We start from the raw sequence: 23,667 nt of genomic DNA on the forward strand, positions 1-23,667 counted from the left end.
AGCTGCCAGTATTTGTTCAATTATTTTACACTGCATTTGGCATAACGAATACATGTCAACATTTTAGGACAGGGACGTGGGAGATTTAAAATAAAAAATCGGGAGAATGAAAATTCCTCATTGACTTCTATTGTAGAAAATGCAATTTCAGGCGGGAGACGGCTAAAATAAAGCCAATGGCTTGAAAAATCGGTTGTCTCCCGCCTGAATCGGGTCCATTGGCATGTATGTGACATAAGCAGCCTTGAGAGGCTACCTCTACCCCCTTCCCTCCACCTTCAAACACAAAACGTTGACAGGCTGCCTTGGGTTTAACTTTCTCGCCGGTTGACCTAGCGCGTTGCATTCCAGGGTCTTTAAAATGAGAAATTCGGGCAGTAGTTCCCTCTTCAAGATGGCACCCATTATAAACTGTGCTGTCGGGGCGCTTCCAGCTTTAACATATCGTCGTGTGTACTAGCGGACCATCAGCCCTTTAAGATCACTCCATACGTCTACAGAGCGAGTGCGAAACCAACACCATATGGCTTTCGGGAGAAACTTTCAGATTCTAAAATGTCCCGACGTTGATGTCTTTATCCCGTTCCATGATGGCAGCTGAGAAAATAGTATTAAACGTCGTTGGCGTCTGCGTACTTCATACGTTTAGGCGGGCATAGTTATATGAGCGAGAAATCGGAATTGAAAACAAAGCAGCGGTACGAGCAGTTGCTAGTTTGGACTAACATTAGCCTTACTAATTTATGTTCACAGAAAGAATGCCTCAAACTTTCCAAGTACTGCGCTGCATGTCGTGTCGTAGCTTCCAGGTACAGCAGGTGAGGTACAGATGGCTGAGGTGACTCGTGTCACTGAGGTGGCCTCACGCTTATTCCGAGCACGCTTGATACACCGCTCTAAGAAAACACTGAACTTGACAGTCTTTTCAAGCATGGTTCCCAGTCGGTTGACTCAGAAAACTAAGAGTATTAAACTTTGTTATGGATTATTTGTACACAAATAATAAGAATAGTCTTCAGATGCCCGTGTTTATTATTAATGTAAATGGGTTTAACATTTCGTGCAACTGACTTTAAATTGTAGTATCCAAATGAATATACCTAAAATGAGCAAGCGAAAGAACCATTGAAACGGTTTCATGGTTTTGTCAAATGATTTGAAATTTTAGTAAGGAAAAGATGCCTAATGGTACAAGTGGCTAGAACGTTTTTATTTTTTAAAGAGAAAGTACTGGAAATGAAAATGTCCACCCAGATCTGACCTGCTGATTGTGACAACATATATCTCGAAGCTCAGAGTAAGAGAAACACAAAATCCAACTTTACAAAAATGTAAAAAAGCATAAGATACTAGATAACTTACTTTTTGTAACTAACTAGCGTATGCAGATTAATTCCCCAGTTCTTGCAAGGTGATTAACATTGAATTTTAAGGTTAGGGAAGGCTAAGGATGCGGGTATTTATAGGAAACACCATCTTGGCCCTCTTTAGATTATGCTATAGGACGTTTGGGCATTTTAGGGGTTGTTTGAGGGTAGGGCCGACAATTATCTTATTCCCCTTAGGTATTCTTGGGGATTTCCAGGTTATCAACTAATACTTGTGAAGTCCTTGTAAGACCGTTCTGGAATGTGAACTTTCCATAGTCTCTTCAAGTCTGGCACTGAAGAGGGCCTCTGCCAACCTTGAACGCAAGGCGCGCTATGATCTTGTTCCTCACTCCATGCTTTGCTGTCATTTTTGCTTAATCACAGTGTTCCTCTTCAAAGTTTTTACCTTTAAGAGCTGGAAAGAATGGTAAAATACTTGGAATGGTCTCCCATAAGGGCTGATGGAGGCCAAAATGTAACAGTATTTTCCTAGTCCTATAACAGACAGACGGGATAACGTTAATGTGAGGGCAAAAGAAGAACAGGGTTATATTAATGTCTTCTAGAGTGCTTCCCAAACTTTTTAGAAATGCACCCAATTTTAGAACAACAAATTTTCGCGACTCACGTATTTTTAATGGACATGAGGTGGACCATTATTTTATGTAACTAAAGCAATGTGTGGTAGAGCACTGTCATTTACAGACAATACATTTTCCATTGAAATGGCCACTGGTTTTGCACAAATGTACAGTTTTACTGTTAAAAACTTAATTGCACACAAATCATAATGTTTGGAAATTTGGTTTTAGTGAATATTAATTTTTTGTGCAGCACCAAGTAAAGTGTCTTGATCCTATTTAATCTTTGTGTCCTCCAACACTTCAGAATTCCCCCCAAAAAATCAGTTTTGCATTCATAACTGCTGAATGTGTACAGTTCATTAAGAGGCATTTGCGTTTTGTTGTGTTACAAGAAATGACTTCTACAGCCTTTTGTTTCACACACCCAGTACCCCAGCCAGATTGTCACATAATTTACTTTGCTTTTCTGTCGTTGACTGCAAAGTGAGACAGGTTTGTAAACCCCAATCCCCATGTTTTAAACAAGTCTTTGCTAAGCCAATAGGTCTTACTTGTGCCAAGGCTATTGTCTTTAGCCATGTGGTACAGCAGCATGGCTAAAAGTTGGAAAATTAAAGTGCTATGACTTGACAAGCACTTTTTTTCTCTGTACACATAACACAACTACACAAATGAATCCAGAATGGTGATAAGACACCACTAGCAGCACTAAAAGTTGTGACATTTTAATCTCATGAGTTTGCAAATCATTAGCCTTCTGACCATGTTGACTAAGAAAGGTGATTGTTAGTCACAGGTTTAGTGCTGCATAATTACACAGGAAAAAATCGTTCTAGCATGTTGGGATTATATATAATTTACATAATTCATCTCTTTTGACCCTAGTGGAGGAATCTCTGGGATTGCGTTATTTAAGAAATGTAAAAATTCTGTGTCTGCCTTCACCAGGCTAACTCCATGAAACATTAGAACTTTCTGCGTAGAGCTGGATATTAATTCAAGCCCAAACATCTGGTGCCACCACAATGCCAAGGTTTCAAAGAATTGATTTGAAGATTTTTTATATAGCTGTGGCAGAACTTGTTACACAGCGCAACTGGAACCAGCTTTCCTCTGATCAGCAAAACAACATATAGTTTGTTACGACACTTTCTCACTAAAACACTAGAAATCATAAGCAAAATTTGAAGGTAAAATGGACAACAGCTGAAACTCTACTAAGAATAGCATGCATCATTATTTGTATTTTGAAGTAACTAAAAAAGTACATTTCAAAAAAACAATAGGTTTTCTCTCTTGTAGGAGAGTAGGGTCTGCTTTCTATGTTCACCCCCACTTTTTGCTTTTGCTTTACTGGTTTTCGACTTAGATGTGGCTGTGGGCCTGCTAATCAGACCCACAGCCCTGCTGTTCTCTCTCTAAATTAATACTATGTACTTTAGGTGCATAACCCATTTGGATAGGATCACCTTATTGGCCCCTGTACAGTGTACCCTAGGTACCCAGGGCATAGGTGTACCCTAGGCCTACCAGGGGCTGCAGCATGTATTATGCCACCCCTGGCCTGGCCTTCCATTTTGACACAACTGGCTGATCACTCAGCTGGGGCAAGGTCGTGTAATCACCCCTTGCTTAGGTGTAGTATTCCTATACCTAACTTACATATAGACACATGTGTACCTATCAGTCACTCCTATGGCAGGCCTTGACAATCCTGGAGGCAGAGTGCTTGGTAACATGTGAGATGGTGCTCTAGCATGAGCTGAGCCTGTCTGCAGCTTTCGGAACCTTGTCCTTATAGCTGTTCTATGATATAGCCTACCATATACTCTTAAAGTGCCTTATAATCTTAGACGGTTATGGTAACTATGGTTTGGCTTTATCAAAACATGTCGTGTAAGGTGTCTAACACTAGGGAATAATACCCCCATGCCATTTCTGGACATGAGAATATTATCCCCCCCTTCTAGAGGGAAAGACATGTTAAAATCATACTTCAACTGTTAGCCTCTGACCAAAGCCTCAGCATCACAAAATGGATGCTGCTGCCACGACTGTTCTGCTTGGGTTTTCGGATCAGATAGAACCCGCTCAGCAGAGCCTCTCTAACCCAAACTAGAACGTTACCCCCTCCCTAGGGCCTATTTACACCTAAATAACCACATATATGTACCACCTAAGGACAGGGAATTCCTACTATATATACCAAGACCTACAAGTCACAGCCTCGCGGTCCCAAACGGACCCAGGACTTCCTGCCCGGACGGCAGCCACAGACTTCCTGCCCCGACGGCAGTCACAGCCTCGCGGTCCCAAACGGACCCAGGACTTCCTGCCCAGACGGCAGCCACAGACTTCCTGCCCAAACGGCAGTCACAGCCTCGCGGTCCCAAACGGACCCAGGACTTCCTGCCCAGACGGCAGCCACAGCCTCGCGGTCCCAAACGGACCCAGGACTTCCTGCCCAGACGGCAGCCACAGCCTCGCGGTCCCAAACGGACCCAGGACTTCCTGCCCAGACGGCAGCCACAGCCTCGCGGTCCCAAACGGACCCAGGACTTCCTGCCCAGACGGCAGCCTTAGCACGAGTTCATCCTATAATTACCACGACATCAGTGTTACTATATATCAGATCACACAAAGACAGCTAGTTGAGCACAACTTGTTCCCTAGTTCGAAGGGCTCCTTTCTCCCTTACTCAGTTACCACCTACCTGATCAGGATTAACATCTGTTCATGTCAAGTCACAGCTGACTAGAAGAATAGGTTACCCTCTTACACAAGAACACGTAGCACATATTACTTTACTACAAACTGAATACTTTATTTAGTTATTACATGCACACTCACGGAACATAATACATATCACATAACCTGCAAAGAAAAGTGAAAGATTAAGTTGTACACTCTAATAGTAAGGGGTTGACATCACCTTGGTCGTATGTAGCCTGCACTCAATGGTCATCTAGGTTCCCTTCTCGTCTGCGCCTCGGCTTCGCCTGGAAGTCACACCTCCGCAATCACGGGTTTACTCCCGTCTCCCTCTCCGAGTCACTGGGACCTCTTCCTCATCGGCTACTCTCTTCTCTTTGGAATATCTATTTCTCGGTTTTTCTCCACCTCCAAGTTTGTCATCTGTCTTCCCTGGAATAAGTAGCAGCTTTACTACTAACGGCCAGGTGCCGCCTATGGACTAGAAGCAAGTGCAAGCATCTGCCTCAGACTTTCACTAATATAGAGGTGCATTTTCTCATGGAAAATTCCAGCCCGTAACCTGCCGCCCACCAAATTCTTGTACCTCCCCGTGCCAAGGACACGTTCCCAGCCGGCCGGCCTGATGTAGTGTCTTCGGCATGAAGAAAAATACAATCCTTCGATAAGGGCCGGCCTGAACCGGTTCTCTCCAAGCGAATAACACCTCATAACTAAAACATCCCCTTTAACCTAGAAGCATCTCAAGCTGCCGGAGCAGAAAGAAAGATGGAGTCTCTCCCGTTTGAGGCCTACCAGGCCTGCATTCAGCACGGCTCCATGAAATACCCTCACTACAGGACAGGTTATCCCTAATACTAACGAATCTATCCCCTAGGCTATATGTGCAAGCCCTGATCTATGGGGAAGAGCACAGAATCATGTCGAAGTGCCTAGTAAATAGGCTCCATTCACTACTCTAACCCTTAGACTTGAATGGAAAGAGACTGAAGTCACCTAAATCACCCTTCAACACAATAAGACAGGAAAAATCGAGCAGTACATTTCACCCTTGACTTCAGTCTATTATACATTCATTAAATGGAGCTAACATCTGTGGAAGAATAATATGAAACAAAGCTAACTGATCTATGGCCTTTGTCTACTCTGTTGTTTTTACTAAGACTGCTTTTACTGAAATTATATTCCTGCGCTGATTTTAAACGAATATTTGCTGATGTGTGTTTTTTAAAAAAACGTCTACATTTGTCCTAACATTGTGGAATTAGATCAGCATTTTGCACATTTTGCACATTGCCTATTTGCACGCGAGTATTCTTACCGGGAAGGCTCTTCTTGTATGCTTCTCCCCGCTAATTTTCGACACTCGACCCAAGCGGACCCGGCTGTAGGCGGGCCCGCATTGCACCTGGGATTGACGTGTCAGTTAGGGGCGTGATTTCTGGCACGATAAAAATGGCGCTGGGACGGTCGCGCAGCGGTTCGTAGAGAGTACCTCTGCTTGGCCTTTGTCTACTCTGTTGTTTTTACTAAGACTGCTTTTACTGAAATTATATTCCTGCGCTGATTTTAAACGAATATTTGCTGATGTGTGTTTTTTAAAAAAACGTCTACATTTGTCCTAACATTGTGGAATTAGATCAGCATTTTGCACATTTTGCACATTGCCTATTTGCACGCGAGTATTCTTACCGGGAAGGCTCTTCTTGTATGCTTCTCCCCGCTAATTTTCGACACTCGACCCAAGCGGACCCGGCTGTAGGCGGGCCCGCATTGCACCTGGGATTGACGTGTCAGTTAGGGGCGTGATTTCTGGCACGATAAAAATGGCGCTGGGACGGTCGCGCAGCGGGCGCGCGCAGCGGGCGCGCCGGCGGCGCGCCGAAGGCGCGCCAAAGGCAAGCCCGTCTGCGCCCGTCCGCGCCCGATCCACGCCCAGCGCCAGGACCCCTGCCCCTCGCGACTTGCATTGGTATAGCAGAGGGGAGTTGTTTGATATGGATAACTCTGTTTGTAGACCCCACAATTGGGATCCTAATCAGAGGGATTCATGGTTAAAATCCTGCCCCAAGTGTGAGGGCCAGGTTTGGAACAACATCAGGAAGGACGACGGGAGGTCCCCACAGACCGGCCAGAAAACCGGAGAGTTCAGGACTGAGAGTAATGCAATGCTCCCCCCCCTTGACGAAAGGCCACCCACTCCGGGCGCTTAGCTGTGCTCTGGTGAATGTCCGGTCGCTACATAAGCATACCTACCAAATTCATGATTTGATAGAAAGTGGTGCGTATGACTTAGTTTTTTTAACTGAGACATGGTCGGATGAGGCGTCCGGTCCTGACTGGAACACTGCCTTACCGAGTGGGTATGTTGTCTCTTCCCAAGATAGAGGTGAGAAGAAAGGGGGGGGAATAGCTGTTGTTCATCTATCACACCTGAAAATTCGGGTGGAAACACACCTGGACCTTGCCGCGGAAGCAATGTTTTTCAATATTTATGTGGCCAATATGTATAACTTCCGCGGGATTTTAGTTTATCGTCCACCAGGTCCTAAGTCCACCTTCCCAGGTCTGCTTATGCATTGCTTAGAGTCTCGAGTGGATTATCATCCGTTTATGATTTTGGGCGACTTCAATTATCATTTAGAACTCCCGAATCAATCCGAGGTTGCCACGTTAATCGAAAGTTTAGCGGCGCTGGATTTTAACCAAATAGTCACCAGTCCCACGCACAGTGGTGGACATACCCTGGATGGCATATTTATTAATAATATGACCTTGAAAGTGGTCAATATCATGGCGCTCCCCTGGTCTGATCATAAGGTAGTAAATTTCACTATCATGACTGGGATATCAGCTACCTTCTCAGCTCATAGAATAGAGAATCGTATGATCAGACTATGGTCTCAGGTGACTGCTGAAAAACTACTCCCTATATTGGCCGGGTCACGTCCTGTCCAGACTAATGAGAGTTCTGAGGCGGCACTGTACTTCAGGGAGTGGCTGGAGTCGGCGGTGGAAAGGGTAGCCCCTCAGAAGTCACTGGGTACTAGGAGAACTAAACCAAGTGCATCTTGGTACAACGCAGAGCTCAAGGCCTTGAAGGCCACATGTAGAAGGGCGGAGCGATCTTGGAGGAAGGATTATAGCGTGGAGGGTAAAGCACACTATAATATCACCCTCGCAGCCTACAAGCATGCGATAGTGGCAGCCAAGAGTGCCTATTTTTCTGCCAAAATCAGGGATGCCGGCAACTCGGCCAAGGAGCTGTTTAGAACTATAACAGCGCTGGCTAAACCTCCCCAGGACAGCAACTATCGACCGGACCAAGAAATGTGCCAAAAGTTGGCAGTATATTTCCAAGAGAAGGTCCAGGTCATATATAATGAGTTCAGCAGCTTGGGTTACAGCCTAGGAACGGGAAAGGTAGGGCCGGATTTGGGCATGAGGAACGACATAGAACTCAGTGAGTTTGCCCCAATTACTGTGGAGGAAACTCAGAGGCTGATCCTCTTAACAAATTCAGGATCACCTCTGGATCCTTGCCCCCCATCTGTGGTCCATTTGGCTGCTGACTTGATAGCGGAGGAACTGTCCCAGGTAATTAACATTGCAATGCAATCTGGGCGTTATCCGTCTTGTTGGAAGAGGGCAATAATTAAACCTTTATTAAAAAAAACAACATTAGACCCTCTCGTCTTGAAAAACTATCGTCCAATCTCTGCCCTGCCCATGGGGGCGAAGATTCTGGAGAAAGAACTAAACCGTGCCCTCACGGCACACTTGGTAGCCCACGATCTGCTCGACTCATCTCAGCACGGTTTCCGTGCCCAGCACTCCACGGAGTCAGCATTGTTGATCGCAGCAGAAAATGTACGGGCTATAGTAGACCGCGGAGGTCGAGCAGTATTGGTGATGTTGGACCTCTCGGCGGCCTTCGATACCGTTAATCACAAGGTGCTGCTTCGAAGGCTTCAAGAGTTTGGGGTCCAGGGTAGGGCATTGGCACTGTTAGCCTCCTTTTTGGATGGCAGAGATAACAGCCTGTTATGGGACGGCCTGCGGTCAGACCCGTTCCATTTACCATGTGGTGTGCCACAAGGCTCCTCTTTGTCCCCCACGCTCTTCAACATTTATGTAGCCCCCCTGGCCAAGCTTATTAAGGCTCAGGGCTTTACTGTGATCTCCTACGCTGATGATTCACAGCTTATAGTCTCGGCTGGTGAAGAATCAAATGACACGGCTAACAAGTTTCATAGCTGTATGTCCGTAATCATGAGATGGATGCAAGAAAACTTCCTTAAGATCAACACCGAGAAAACGGAAATAATGGAATTTGGTCCGGGAAGCCCGGTATGGAATAGCTCCTGGTGGCCGGCGGAGGCAGGTGAATGTCCCTGTCCTGTGCTTAGGTCAGAAATCTGGGAGTGGTATTCGATAACCAACTTAATTTCTCTGCACATGTTAACAACCTTGCCTCCTCCTGTTTTTACTTAATCAGGATACTGCGGAAGATTTTCCCTTTTATTAATCCAGATCTTCGCAGGAATGTGGTGGTAGCTTTAGTGCTGTCCAAAATGGACTATTGTAACGCAGTACTGCTAGGATTGAATAAGACCTTGCTCAAAAGACTGCAGATCCTGCAGAATGCGGCAGCTAGACTCCTGCTGGATGTACCCAGGGACCAGTCTGTTGCCAAGGGAATTGAAGCGCTGCACTGGCTTCCAGTTCAGCAGCGTATAGAGTTCAAGGCGTTATGCCTAGTCCATAAGGCGGTCTTTGGGGGGGGGAGCTCTGGAAGTCCAGAAGCTCTTCAGCCCATATCTCCCGGGGCGGACACTGAGATCATCTACGCAAAGCCTGCTGAAACTGAATCGTGTCAGAAAAGCCAGATGGGGTGGTAGAGCTTTTTCCTTTCAGGCGGCTTGCCTGTGGAATGAGCTCCCTGGCTTTGTGAAACTTACGGAGAATCACCAAGCTTTCAGAAAACTGATAAAAACACGGCTGTTTGATACGACTAGGGGTTAGGTGGAGTGATCTCTCTCTATGGACCAGCGCCAAGACGCCTCGGCATTCGTTCGCGCTTTATAAGTGATGATCCTATCCTATCCTATCCTATGTCTAGTACCAAGTGTGCAGAATTGAAATAATGAAGGAATACACTGAATAAAGCAACAGATAGAAATCAAAACAGCAACAGCAATCAAAATACCACCTAATATTTGGCGTAGCAAGTGTATATCAGGTAACCAATTAAAGAGCCAGTCAAACCAGCCCTGGTCAATGTGTTTTCTAACTTCTTCTGTTAAGTCACGCAACTTGTCGATGTGAGCACGAATGGATTGTGTATGGTCAGACAAGTTAAAACAACAGAGACCTTCGAAGTCCGAGCAATCATGTCCATGTTTAAGCAAAAGATAATCAATGGCTGCTCTATTTTGCAAAATGGCCCTACGTTCACCTTGGGCGTCTAATAGCATGTCAGACAAAATTGTAGAAGTATGATTAATAGATTTCACCATCCAGCAGGCCATTTTCCCAATAGATTTGGCATTATAAACCGCCAAAGCAGGAACACCAATAATTGAAACAGCTAAGCTAAGGTATTCAGACTTGGAATATAAATGCAAAGATGGGTCACAATCCTCCTGTAACATTACAGTATCTCGAAGCACACGAGAGTTGGCATTCGGATGCGATGCGAACATCAACAAACTGAGTCTCGTAATGGCACAAGGGCCTCCGGAAATGTTTGCAGGGACAAATGGCCAGGAAGTATTACCACATGAGAAAAGCCATCCGGCAGGTAGTAACATCGTGCGATAGTGACTGGGGGTAACTACCAAACTATTACAAGTCATATTGTTCTGAACTGAAACACATGTGGTCGGTGTCCTTTGAAAGCACAAAGTCCGTTCGTGAGTTGTAAACGAAGTGGCGCCTTTTAGTTTTAGGCGCAGACATTCAGAGATCGCACTAGGATTACACGTAAGAAAGAAGCACAAATCACCTTGTGTGATATTATAAGTAAGTATTTGGGACTGGATGGGGGTTTGCTCGTTCGGCAATTCAATACATAGGGGGCAATATACATGGGTAGCAAAATCACCCAGGAGAATATTGGGACGGGCCTTCGAGACATTAAAAATATGAGTTAAAGTTTCCAATGAGGCGGGGACAGCAACCAGGCAGGTCGCCAGAATGTCATGTACAGATCTCATCGGTGTCAAACAGAAGTGAGGGGCGTCAGTCACCCTCTTAGCAAGTGCGGTCCAAAAGTTCGATGATGAATCCCATGCAGCGAAGGAACGCAACACTCGGGTTCCCAGTTCATCCCGGGTTGATAGGATCCCTCCTTTCTCGTCGTACCAGTCCGAAAACAGTCCGGCTCCGACACATCCTGCAGCAACAATCCAAAGAATGATCTGAAAGAGAACCAAATACAGGCATTAATCATTCTCGTAAATAACATTTATCAGCCGGGACCGCTTCCCAGCTATCTTTCCCTGGTCTCATAACCAAAATGGTATTATCCTGACCGGTGGCAATGACCTCTGCTTGTTCAGGGGGATTCTTAGGCGACTGCACCCAAACTCTGGCCCCAGGATTATCCGTGGAGCCAAAACCTTTCTGGCCACGTACAGTTAGCAACGTTGGAGCAGTGCCCTTCATTAATACACCACTGAAAACAGGCATTATGAGTAATTGAGCCACTCGGTCAGTGCGATGTATCAGTAAGTCAACCTCACTGCTATTCAGCAGGAGCACCTTAATCTCTCCCTGATAATCACTGTCGATAATTCCTCCAAGCACCTGAATGCCTTTTACAGCCAGCCCCGATCTAGGGGCGATCAATCCGAAATTTCCAGGTGGTATCTGAACACCAACACCTGTCTCTATGATGACTCGATCTCTACTTTTTATAACAATGTCATCCATAGCATGCAAGTCTAAACCTGCCGACCCTGGGGTCGCTCTACATGGAGCCAAAGCTCCGGGAGTAATTTCCCAATACATCACAGTTTCTCTGATTTCATTAGGCATAGCCTCAGCATTCGGGGGAAACAAACGCATAAGTGGAGATTCAGCATTTAAAAAAGGACGATTATTCAAAATCAATAGTGCTTGGGGCAAAAAGTCTCGCCAATTTTTATACTTGTCATCCGTTAACTTACGCAGCTGGTCCTTTAGCAGGCCATTCAATCTCTCCACCAGGCCCGAGGCCTGTGGGTAGTAGGGGATATGGAATATCCATTCAATATTGTTTTCCGCACAGAATTCCTGTACCAATCTTCCACGAAAATGGGATGCATTATCAGATTGAATTTGGAATGGCACACCATAGTACATCATAATTAATTCTAATGTTTTAATGGTATTCAATTGGGTAGCTTGCTTACAGGGAAGGGCTACCAGCAGGCCACTGTATGTATCAACAATAGTGCAAACATATTGACAATTCCTACTCATGGGAAGTGGACCAATGTAATCGATCTGCCAAATTTGAGCGGGCAGTTTGCCGCGATGTAAATGACCTTTAACAATTTGGGGCACCTTACACCGTCTGATATGCTGACAAACGGGGCAGTGTAAAATAACATTTTTGATTAAATCTAAGGGAATATAAATTCCTCGATCAGCAGCCCACCTGCTAGTGGCCTTCTCTCCAAAATGTCCTGCCTTCTGGTGTGCCCATTTCGCCAATCCCGCAATATCAGAATCTTGCCTGTCCACCACTGCCTCAGCAATTTTAGACTTCTCATCTGCAATGTTATGAAAAAATTTGTCAAGAGAATCTATCGGGGTGTGAGCGTCCACATGGAAGATTGTAACAGTACTCTGTGGGAGCATCTCCCAAATTTCTAGCCATAACTCTTTTCCCCATAATTCTTTGGAATGTAACTTCCAATTATGGGAATGCCAAGTTGGCAACCAAACAGCCAGTCCATTGGCAGTAGACCAAGAATCAGTGAAAATATGACATGTACCAGGTAACTCTTGTTTCAAAACTTGGTAAACAGCGTAAAGCTCGGCAAATTGGCTGCTTTTACCTTCACCAGTTGTGCTCAACAATTTCTGTGTGATCGGATTATAGGACACCGCCTTCCAGTGCCGTGTCATCCCTATAAACCTCGCTGAACCATCAGTGAACCAAACATGGTTTCTTTCCGCTGCGGACAAATCATCAAAAGGCTTACCCCACTTGACAGGAGACTCCTGTGCTAAAGGTACGGAACATTCACTCTCAGTCTCAGTCGATGGCGCTCGCGCCACCTGCTCATGTAAAGAAGCAACTCCTTTCGGGCCCACACGTGCCCTGTCTTGTATGTACCATTTCCATTTAATCACACTCTCCTCTTGAGCGTGTCCAATTCGGTGAGTTTTCGGCGAACTCAGAACCCACTGCATGATAGGAATTTCCGGACGCAGAACTATATCATGTTTCAAAGTCAATTGCTCGGTATCCACCAGAGCCCAATAACAAGCAAGTAACTGTTTCTCAAAGGGTGTGTAACGCTCACCAGCATCAGGTAACTTTTTGGTCCAAAAACCTAACGGTACTTTACTCCTGCCTTGTTTCTGCCACAAACTCCAATTTGCATAAAGGCCCTGTACAGACACATTCAAATCCACGTCACCATCACGTACAGGCCATAAATCCAGAGCATGTTGAATTGCCTCTTTTGCCAGACTAAACGCATCTTGCTGTGGTTTATCCCATTCAAATGCATTCTTTTTACGCGTGACCCGGTACAAGGGGGCCAATATTTGACTCAAATGAGGAATATGCTGGCGCCAAAAGCCAAACAGACCAATGAAGCTCTGGGCTTCTTTCCTATTTCTAGGAACTGCAAAATCAAGAATCTTCTGTTTCACCTGAGGGATCACTTCACGGTGCCCTTCATGCCAATTAATACCCCAAAATTTTACAGCCTGGGACGGACCTTGCAATTTATCTGGGTTGATTTCCCAACCTTTCTCACGCAGGCACTCAATGACTCTGTCTAATTGGGTCTGAACTTCCTCTTGTGTTTCGCCTTGGATCAAAACATCATCAATATAATGACATATCTGAATTTGGGGATGAACCGGTACCTCAGCCAAATGCTCTGCCACCAGCCGGTGACATATCGTAGGACTATGCACATAGCCCTGGGGAAGACTTCTAAACGTCATCTGACGCCCGTTCCACGTAAAACTGAATTGTTCCTGACACTCTGGGGCAATCGGAATTGAAAAGAAAGCATTAGCAATATCAATGGACGCGTACCATGTACCTGGATGCTTTTGGATTCTTTCAATTAGTGTAATAACATCCGGTACTGCAACAGTCAAAGAGGGTGTGTGCTTGTTCAATTCTCGATAATCAACGGTCATGCGCCAAGAGTTATCACTCTTACGCACCGGCCAAACAGGATTATTCCAAGCAGAAGTAACTGGGGTTATGACTCCTGCATCCACTAACTCCTGAATAGTGGTACTAATCTCCTCATGACCACCTGGAATACGATACTGCTTCTGACAAACCAGTTTTGTCGCATGGGGAACTTGTATGGGGGGCATTCTTAAACGACCAACCCGTATAGGTCTGGACGATATATAATGCGTTGTTCCAAATTGGTAACATCCGTCATCTAGATGCAAAGTCATTCCTCTCAAAATATCAATCCCAATTATGAATTCTAGAAGTGGCACTACTAGTACAGAATACTCTTTTCTAGGAATTCTACCTATTCTCATTTCAAGCAAAGTTTGAACTGCAGGGGTTTCTTTTCCACCTAATCCGGTAATAGTAAAAGGCTGACCTGTAAACTTCTTCGATTTTCCATGAATAAGAGTGGCCTCCGCTCCTGTATCTACCAATGCTCGGGCCCTTTGGATATTACGATGTCTCCAATAAATGTCAATATCTACATAGGGTCTATTATCTCTGTGAGCCCATCTGTGTACCGGAGCTTGACCTCTTTCCTAATCATTCTTACTGCATTCCGTATACCAGGATAAATCAGGATAAAGACTCTCACGCTTCTTAGGTATCGGTACCTCCTGTTCATATCCATTCCCAGTACGGAACGGATTCGTATCTTCTGCATTGTACTGCGGGTTACGATCGACCAAACTGTGACGATCCTCTCTCCTCCTCAACTCAGGGGATTGATCCCTATCATCTCTACGTCTGCTGTAAACATAGTCAGTTCTCCCCCTTTCTCTTTCCCCCTCTCTCTCCCCGTCTCTCTCTCGACGGGGGGACACATCACGTGCAGAACGTCGATCATCACGACGAACAGAGCGCCCACGGCGGTCGTCATCACCGCTACCATCAGAACCACCACGATCACACTCAGTGGTCCGAACACGCCGGGCACCCTCCTTTCGATCCAAGCCACGTTTGCGAAACAACTCCCACAAACGAGCGGTAGTCTCACCATCAATGTCCTCCCTCCGCACACCATCAGCCAGAAGACCAGAAAAAATATCACGTCTAGTAAGTTTATTTTCACCAGGAGTACGAGTGTCAGGCCGGGACTGACGTTCAGGTTTAAACCACTCACCCAACTCACCGAGTTGGCGCACCGATTCCAAAACCGTAGATAACACGTTACCAGTCTGATTAATCAATAAAGTCATCATGACCTGCTTATAGGCAACAGGGGAAGATCGAATGATACGGTTCCGCACAGAAGATGTCAACGAACCATCAAGCAACCTGTCAGCAGTACCCAGAAAAATTGCCGTTTTCATCACCTCCTCTTTGAGACGTTGAGCAGCATCACGCAAAGTATACCACGGTTTGTCATTCACAGGCCAGTCAGATTCAGTAGGATATTTTAGATTACAACCCTCAGTCGCCAATTGGAGTAAAGAAATCTGACCAACACCATTATAGTTACGAAAATGATCCTGCACAGTAGAATCCAAACTCAAGGAACAGAACTTTAAACAATCGCCAGTATCCAACATAATACCAGCAGCGCCCAGTTCATAAAGGCGCACCATCCATGTGAGCAAGGACTCACCAACTCGCTGCCGAAATCGCTGCAAAATATCACTAATTTCCTGTTGAGTAAAGTCTTCTAAACAGTCCAAAGAAATACCCTGCGGAGCATTGGGAGACTGCTGCAACTTCCGACGGAAAACTGGATGCGCAGAAACCGCGGGACGAGCATCACAAGGAGCCCGATCAGTACTCGTAGAGGGACAATCAGTGTAAGAAGCATTGATCCCACTCGAAGAACGAGCGTAATCACGGGGTGCACCATCAAAGGTGCGAGAAGCAGACTTACAATCATGGCGGGAGCGAGAAGACTCGCGCTTGGCAGACTCCTCACCCGAGGAACAAGAATCAGTCGAGTTCCAGATATTACCATCCCATTCATCAGGATTCCAATCCAGCCCGGCTGTCGCCACGACCAGACGCACCTTTCGCGTCGAAACCCGACCGCGCCTGTTCTTGTATTTATAACGAGCAATTCGCACAGCCGCCCGTTCGGCAATAGTTTGGTAAGTCTCAAGTTTATCAGCAAGCAACTTATTTTGACACCGCAACAAAGTATGAGAATTCTGAATCTCAACAAAGTGCGCTTCCACATCTTTAAGAGATATCTGTAACTTCAACAATCTCTCATGCAGAATCCTGTATGCAGACAAAAGAATCCAACCTCTGCGTCCCAAAATGGGAATCTCCTCACCCTTCGATACGGGTGCCTTCTGCAAACAAGCAATCACATTAGCCGGCTCTGCCAGCTCCAAAGAAGAATTCCAATTCTCACTCAAACCAGTAGAATCAGCCCACTCACGGGCCAAGGCTTCATAAGGCGTTGAATCCCATCCGGGAATATCAACGGGCAACTTAAAAGTAGATTTAGACCTTTTAGAAAACATCGTGAAAAAGGAAAAAGAAGAAAAGAAGAAAAAGAAAAGAAGGAAGAAAAATAAAAACTATACACAGAAATATACAAAAATAAAATGCAAACAAAACCACGCACGCGCCGAAAGCAAACACAAGACAACCACAACGCACACAGGTTTCGTAAACGGTTCGTGACGCCAAATGTTCTGCTTGGGTTTTCGGATCAGATAGAACCCGCTCAGCAGAGCCTCTCTAACCCAAACTAGAACGTTACCCCCTCCCTAGGGCCTATTTACACCTAAATAACCACATATATGTACCACCTAAGGACAGGGAATTCCTACTATATATACCAAGACCTACAAGTCACAGCCTCGCGGTCCCAAACGGACCCAGGACTTCCTGCCCGGACGGCAGCCACAGACTTCCTGCCCCGACGGCAGTCACAGCCTCGCGGTCCCAAACGGACCCAGGACTTCCTGCCCAGACGGCAGCCACAGACTTCCTGCCCAAACGGCAGTCACAGCCTCGCGGTCCCAAACGGACCCAGGACTTCCTGCCCAGACGGCAGCCACAGCCTCGCGGTCCCAAACGGACCCAGGACTTCCTGCCCAGACGGCAGCCACAGCCTCGCGGTCCCAAACGGACCCAGGACTTCCTGCCCAGACGGCAGCCACAGACTTCCTGCCCAAACGGCAGTCACAGCCTCGCGGTCCCAAACGGACCCAGGACTTCCTGCCCAGACGGCAGCCACAGCCTCGCGGTCCCAAACGGACCCAGGACTTCCTGCCCAGACGGCAGCCACAGCCTCGCGGTCCCAAACGGACCCAGGACTTCCTGCCCAGACGGCAGCCACAGCCTCGCGGTCCCAAACGGACCCAGGACTTCCTGCCCAGACGGCAGCCTTAGCACGAGTTCATCCTATAATTACCACGACATCAGTGTTACTATATATCAGATCACACAAAGACAGCTAGTTGAGCACAACTTGTTCCCTAGTTCGAAGGGCTCCTTTCTCCCTTACTCAGTTACCACCTACCTGATCAGGATTAACATCTGTTCATGTCAAGTCACAGCTGACTAGAAGAATAGGTTACCCTCTTACACAAGAACACGTAGCACATATTGCTTTACTACAAACTGAATACTTTATTTAGTTATTACATGCACACTCACGGAACATAATACATATCACATAACCTGCAAAGAAAAGTGAAAGATTAAGTTGTACACTCTAATAGTAAGGGGTTGACATCACCTTGGTCGTACGTAGCCTGCACTCAATGGTCATCTAGGTTCCCTTCTCGTCTGCGCCTCGGCTTCGCCTGGAAGTCACACCTCCGCAATCACGGGTTTACTCCCGTCTCCCTCTCCGAGTCACTGGGACCTCTTCCTCATCGGCTACTCTCTTCTCTTTGGAATATCTATTTCTCGGTTTTTCTCCACCTCCAAGTTTGTCATCTGTCTTCCCTGGAATAAGTAGCAGCTTTACTACTAACGGCCAGGTGCCGCCTATGGACTAGAAGCAAGTGCAAGCATCTGCCTCAGACTTTCACTAATATAGAGGTGCATTTTCTCATGGAAAATTCCAGCCCGTAACCTGCCGCCCACCAAATTCTTGTACCTCCCCGTGCCAAGGACACGTTCCCAGCCGGCCGGCCTGATGTAGTGTCTTCGGCATGAAGAAAAATACAATCCTTCGATAAGGGCCGGCCTGAACCGGTTCTCTCCAAGCGAATAACACCTCATAACTAAAACATCCCCTTTAACCTAGAAGCATCTCAAGCTGCCGGAGCAGAAAGAAAGATGGAGTCTCTCCTGTTTGAGGCCTACCAGGCCTGCATTCAGCACGGCTCCATGAAATACCCTCACTACAGGACAGGTTATCCCTAATACTAACGAATCTATCCCCTAGGCTATATGTGCAAGCCCTGATCTATGGGGAAGAGCACAGAATCATGTCGAAGTGCCTAGTAAATAGGCTCCATTCACTACTCTAACCCTTAGACTTGAATGGAAAGAGACTGAAGTCACCTAAATCACCCTTCAACACAATAAGACCGGAAAAATCGAGCAGTACACACGACACAAGTCTGACCTCCTGCAGCTGGGAGTGATCCCAGCCAGGGAGGCCTGGACAATAGGTTTCCTGCTTGGGGAGGTGCTAGCACCTCCCCAGACAGCCTTTAGTGTATTGGGGCAGGGTGGGCTGAAAGGAATGAGACATGCCTGGGGCACACAAGGTGTTCCTTGCATAGTCCAGTTCAAACCGGCGCTGGGGCACTCCAGCCCCAGCTCTGGCGCGAAACTGGACAAAGGGAAGTGGGTGTAACCACCCCCTCCCAGGTCCCACCCATAAGGCGTGACCTAGCAGGTATCCCAGCCCCCCAGATTAGTATAAGAGTGGGAGTTGGGCCTCAAGACTTTAGATTATCCTGAACCTGCAAAACTGAACAGAAACTCTGGACCTTCGACATTCGACGAAAGAAGAAGACTGAAGAATCTCCCTTGTAGCCAAGGAGTGGCTACCCTGTGCAAACAGGCACCATCAAGAGACTACCCTTTGCTTTGCGACTGTTCTACGAGGAACAGACTGCAGAGCCCGACCAGAGCCTTGACTTCCAGACTTCTCCGACCCTCATCCACATCTGCAGCAGAGCTGAGATCCGTGGAGGCGACGAGCGACGTGGGACCGGCTACCTGGGAAAAGTGGCTAGTAACTTACAGCGCAGCTTCTGAGGTACCCTCGAAGTTGTGCACCGGGGATTGAGAAGCCCCAACCCCAAGCACCATCTGCACCGAAGATCAGCCCCCCACACTCCACGAGTCCTGCGTGGGGCCCTTCAGCATTTTCCTGCTTGCCGCGTCTGTCCGGTTGCTTGCCCGCTGGCTTGTGGCCTCTGTGACGACGCACCCTGAAATCTTCTGCGCTGGTTTGGCTCCTCCAGACTGGCTCCCGCTTCTCTGCAAAGAAGAAGCACCCCAGACCTTCCTGGTCTGCACCAGAAGCAAGTCCTTCGTTCTTCGTGGGTTCCGCTTGCCAAGGCTTGGTGAGTCCTAGTCCAACTTCGACGCCGCCGACAGCAAGAGCCTTCGTGGGACAGCTCGCCTCCTGGTCCTGGTCGTCCTCGACGCTTCCTGGTCCTCCTGGCTGCAGCGACAAGCTTCACCTTCACCTGCAATCTTCACGACATCGCCTGGTTCCTTCCTGGTTCCACGTGGTCACTGGCTAGTGACCTTGACTCTGTCCCTTCTGCTTGCAGGTTTCTTCTCTTCTTGATCCCAGCCTTGGGATCCACCGGACACTCTTCACTGACTGCCTGTCAGCATCTTTCTTCAGGCATCCATAGGAGTCGACGACGAAAACGACGCATCTTCACCCCTATGCACCCGCAGCCTGTGGGCTAGGTAACTTGGGTACTCCGGTGCTCATCAGGATAGTGACTATCCTAGTGTCTAGTTTTCAAGTCTCAACTTCCTAGCTACTCCGGAAGTGTCCTAAATCTACCGTTTCCTAAACTGTACTATTGCTATTGACTTTTACGCATTACGCGTGAGTGTTTCCACTCTGCACACGAATCCCGTGGGCCTCCCACTTCCTAACTAACGCTAGTGTAGTGTAGCCCCAGCGATTCCCTAGGCCTAGGCCTATTCTATTTCCGTGACAGTGGTTCTTATACCACTTACTTAGTATATGGTTTGCGTGGCCCCTAGGGCCTAACTGTATTACTTACCTGTGTGACTTACTGTATGCATTAATAAGACTGTGTTGTACTTACCTCTAATCTCATAAAGAGTGCTGAGGGTTTGCTTAGAATAAATACACTTTATTTTATATATATATCTGTTGTGGTGTCCTTTCATTTGGTATTCAAGGGATTATATATGGTATCACAGCTGGCTTCACATGCCATTCAGAGTTTAGCCTAAGACTGCTCTTGTCCATGCTACCACTAGGATAGCTGGTCTATAAGGTTGACTTTACAACCAATCACCATAAGGGTATTTGGACTGATATAAGGTGTACACTAGAACTAGTGACATCATACATCAGGCCAACTTCTCACATTGGTGAGCAGCGGTTGGGATCTGAGCTTGCTGTTGTAATACCATTGTAATCTTGAGATACTAAATTGAAAGATCACACAGATATTGTCTAGGTACATATAACATAGATTATTATACTTAAGTCCTACTGGACTTTGTAGTTGTAGGTTGAAGGGAATAACGCACCCTGACTACAACTACTAGAGAGGTTTAGTAGATACAACTAGTGTAGGTAGGTGCACACACCACACCCTCACTAGATCATGTCTCTGAGAGTAGATCAAGTAGATGCTCTCTCAGGAGGATCAGGTCTGCAAAAGATCCCCTCTAGATATGATACCTTAACATTCCAGGAGATGAGACACTTGTGTACCTCCAGAGGAATAAAACAGGGTGCAAACCCTACCCTCCTTCAGTTAAGACAACTCCTAGAGGAGTATGATGCTCATAGGGCATCTCAGGCAGGTGCCCTAGGCACAGAGGAGGGTCTACCCACCACAGAGGAGTCAGATGGGGCTTCAGATGGGGAGGTAGACAGCCAGAGCCAAGTAAGGAGACTTAGCCAGGCTAACCTAAGTTTACATGGGAGTTTGCATGGGGTCCCCCCATACAGACCCCCAAGTAGGCTTTCACAGAGAAGCAGGAGGGACAGATCCCCTTCAAGGGAATCCATCCACTCCCATGTCTCTAGCATCTCTAATGCTTCCTCTCACAGGGGAATGACTTCACCTGAGAGAAAGGAGCATGCAGCCAGAATGAGGGAGGCTAATCTGAGGATTCAGAGGGAAGAACTTGCCCTTGCCAAAGAGAAGCTTGCTCTGGCTAGAGAGCAAAAGTTAAGTGGGTTAGAACCCACTGGTGGCAGCAACATTCCTAGAGATAGAGACAGGCACTATGACAATAGAAACCTGAGCAAGATTGTCCCTCCCTACAAGTGTGGGGATGACATCCACAAATGGATAACTGCTTTGGAGAGAGCTTGCAAAGTACAGCAGGTACCCCAAAGTCAGTGGGCAGCTATCTTGTGGCTCTCCTTCTCTGAGAAAGGAAGAGACAAGCTCCTCACAGTTAGTGACGAGGATGCAGATAATTACACTGTCCTGAAGAGTGCTCTGATTGATGGGTTTGGCCTAACCACTGAACAATACAGGTTGTTGTTCAGGGATACCCAGAAGACACAGACTCAGGACTGGACTGGCTTTGTAGATTGTGCCACTAAGGCTCTGGAAGGCTGGCTAATGGGAAGTAAGGTTAAGGACTATACAGGATTGTATAATTTGATCATGAGAGAACAAATACTTAACTGTCAAAACCAGCTATTGCATCAACACCTGATTGATTCTGATCTGACTTCTCCCCAAGAATTGGGAAAGAAGGCAGATAGATGGGTCAGGACTAGAGTTAAGCAGAAAAACCAGAACCAGGGCGGTGATCAGAAAAAGGCAGACCAGAAGGGTAATGAGCAGAAACAAAAAGACCAGAAGTCTTCACCAGGCCCCCAAAAGGCTCAGGGGGAGGGTGGTTCCAAAAAGGATAAGAAGAAAGATGGCCAAAAGAAACCATGGTGCAACTATTGTAAGTCCAACTCACATTGGTTTAGTGAGTGCACCAAAAAGGATAAGCCCCCAGCCACCATTGCCCCTAAGGCAACTGTACCCCCTAGTTCAGCTGTAAGTGGTGGTTCCCAGCAAAAGGGTGTAGTAGGGTTAACCCTGGGAACTGAGGAGGATTCTGGCCTAGTCAGAGTACCTACTCAGGCTGTTCTGATCTGTGATGGGGACTTAGCTTTGTCCTCTACTGTAGGCCCCAGTAACCTGGGCAAGTACAGACAGACACCTTTTATCAACCAAAGAATGGCTCAGGCCTACAGGGACACTGGAGCTAGTGTCACAATGGTGACACCTGCTTTTGTGGACCCTGGACAGATCATACTAGGTGAGAATTACCTAGTGACCAACGCTAGCAATGCCACTACCTCCCATAGTGTGGCTATTGTTAACTTCTCCTGGGGAGGGGTAACTGGCCTCAAGAAAGTTGTTGTTAGTTCAGACCTTCCTGTAGAGTGTTTACTGGGCAATGATCTTGAAACTTCAGTTTGGTCTGAAGTGGAGTATAGGACCCATGCAGAAATGCTGGGGATAGATGCACATGTCCTTGCTGTGACCAGGTCACAGGCCAAAAAGTGCAACACTGAACAAGTGCTGGATCCTGAAACTATGGACCAGTCACAACCCAAGAGAAAGAGCAGTAGGGTTAAGGCTGTGCCTTCCCCCCTGCCTCAGGTGGTGGATCAGCCCTCCCAGGAGGATGATTCTGAGAGCCCTGAAGAAACTGTCCTAGAAGAACTTGAACCTGATCAGGTTGAGTTTCTTGGGACAGGGGGACCTTCCAGGGCAGATCTGAGGCAGGCTCAATTAGACTGCCCCTCTCTTGAACCCCTCAGACAGCTGGCTGCTGCTGAGGCTGCAGGGAATGCTCAAGGTACCCATAGTGTATTGGGATGAAGGGCTACTGTATTCAGAGGCTAGAGACCCCAAGCCTGGTGCATCCAGGAGGTTGGTCATACCACTGAAGTTCAGAGGCTTCCTTCTAACCTTGGCCCATGATATTCCCCTTGCAGGACATCTAGGCCAGAACAAGACTTGGGACAGGCTTGTCCCTCACTTTCACTGGCCCCATATGTCAGAAGATACTAAGGAGTTTTGTCGCTCCTGTGTCACCTGCCAAGCCAGTGGCAAATCAGGTGGCACCACAAAGGCCCCCCTCATGCCACTACCTGTGGTGGGGGTCCCCTTTGAAAGAGTGGGCATAGATATTGTAGGACCAATGGACCCACAAACAGCATCTGGGCACAGATTCATACTGGTGATAGTGGACCATGCCACCAGGTACCCAGAAGCAATTCCCCTGAGGACCACAACAGCTCCTGTTGTGGCAAGGGCCCTGCTTGGAGTATTCTCCAGAGTGGGCTTTCCAAAGGAGGTCATTTCTGACAGAGGTACCAACTTTATGTCAGGATACTTGACTGCAATGTGGAAGGAGTGTGGTGTTAACTATAAGTTCACCACACCCTATCACCCACAGTGCAATGGGCTTGTTGAGAGAT

At 47.0% G+C, this 23,667-nt stretch overlaps 1 protein-coding gene across 3 annotated transcripts in view; it reads left to right on the forward strand.

Annotated features, from left to right (window-relative positions):
• The first annotated feature begins 503 nt into the window (after positions 1–503).
• Positions 504–23,667, forward strand: part of MRNIP (MRN complex interacting protein) — a 348,104-nt gene continuing 324,940 nt past the window's right edge. Inside the window, exon 1 of one of the 3 annotated variants that reach the window (XM_085617754.1) lies at positions 504–698. Coding sequence is in view for 2 of the 3 variants with exons in the window: in XM_085617752.1 (XP_085473878.1) it covers positions 744–818 (75 nt within the window). In the remaining variant the exon portion in view is untranslated. Of the gene's footprint in view, positions 819–23,667 lie in introns of all 3 variants that reach the window. The other 2 variants (XM_085617753.1, XM_085617752.1) reach the window with 2 other exon arrangements.

Source organism: Triturus cristatus, chromosome 7 (assembly GCF_964204655.1).
Source record: "Triturus cristatus chromosome 7, aTriCri1.1, whole genome shotgun sequence".
NCBI classification, from domain to species: Eukaryota; Metazoa; Chordata; class Amphibia; order Caudata; family Salamandridae; genus Triturus; species Triturus cristatus.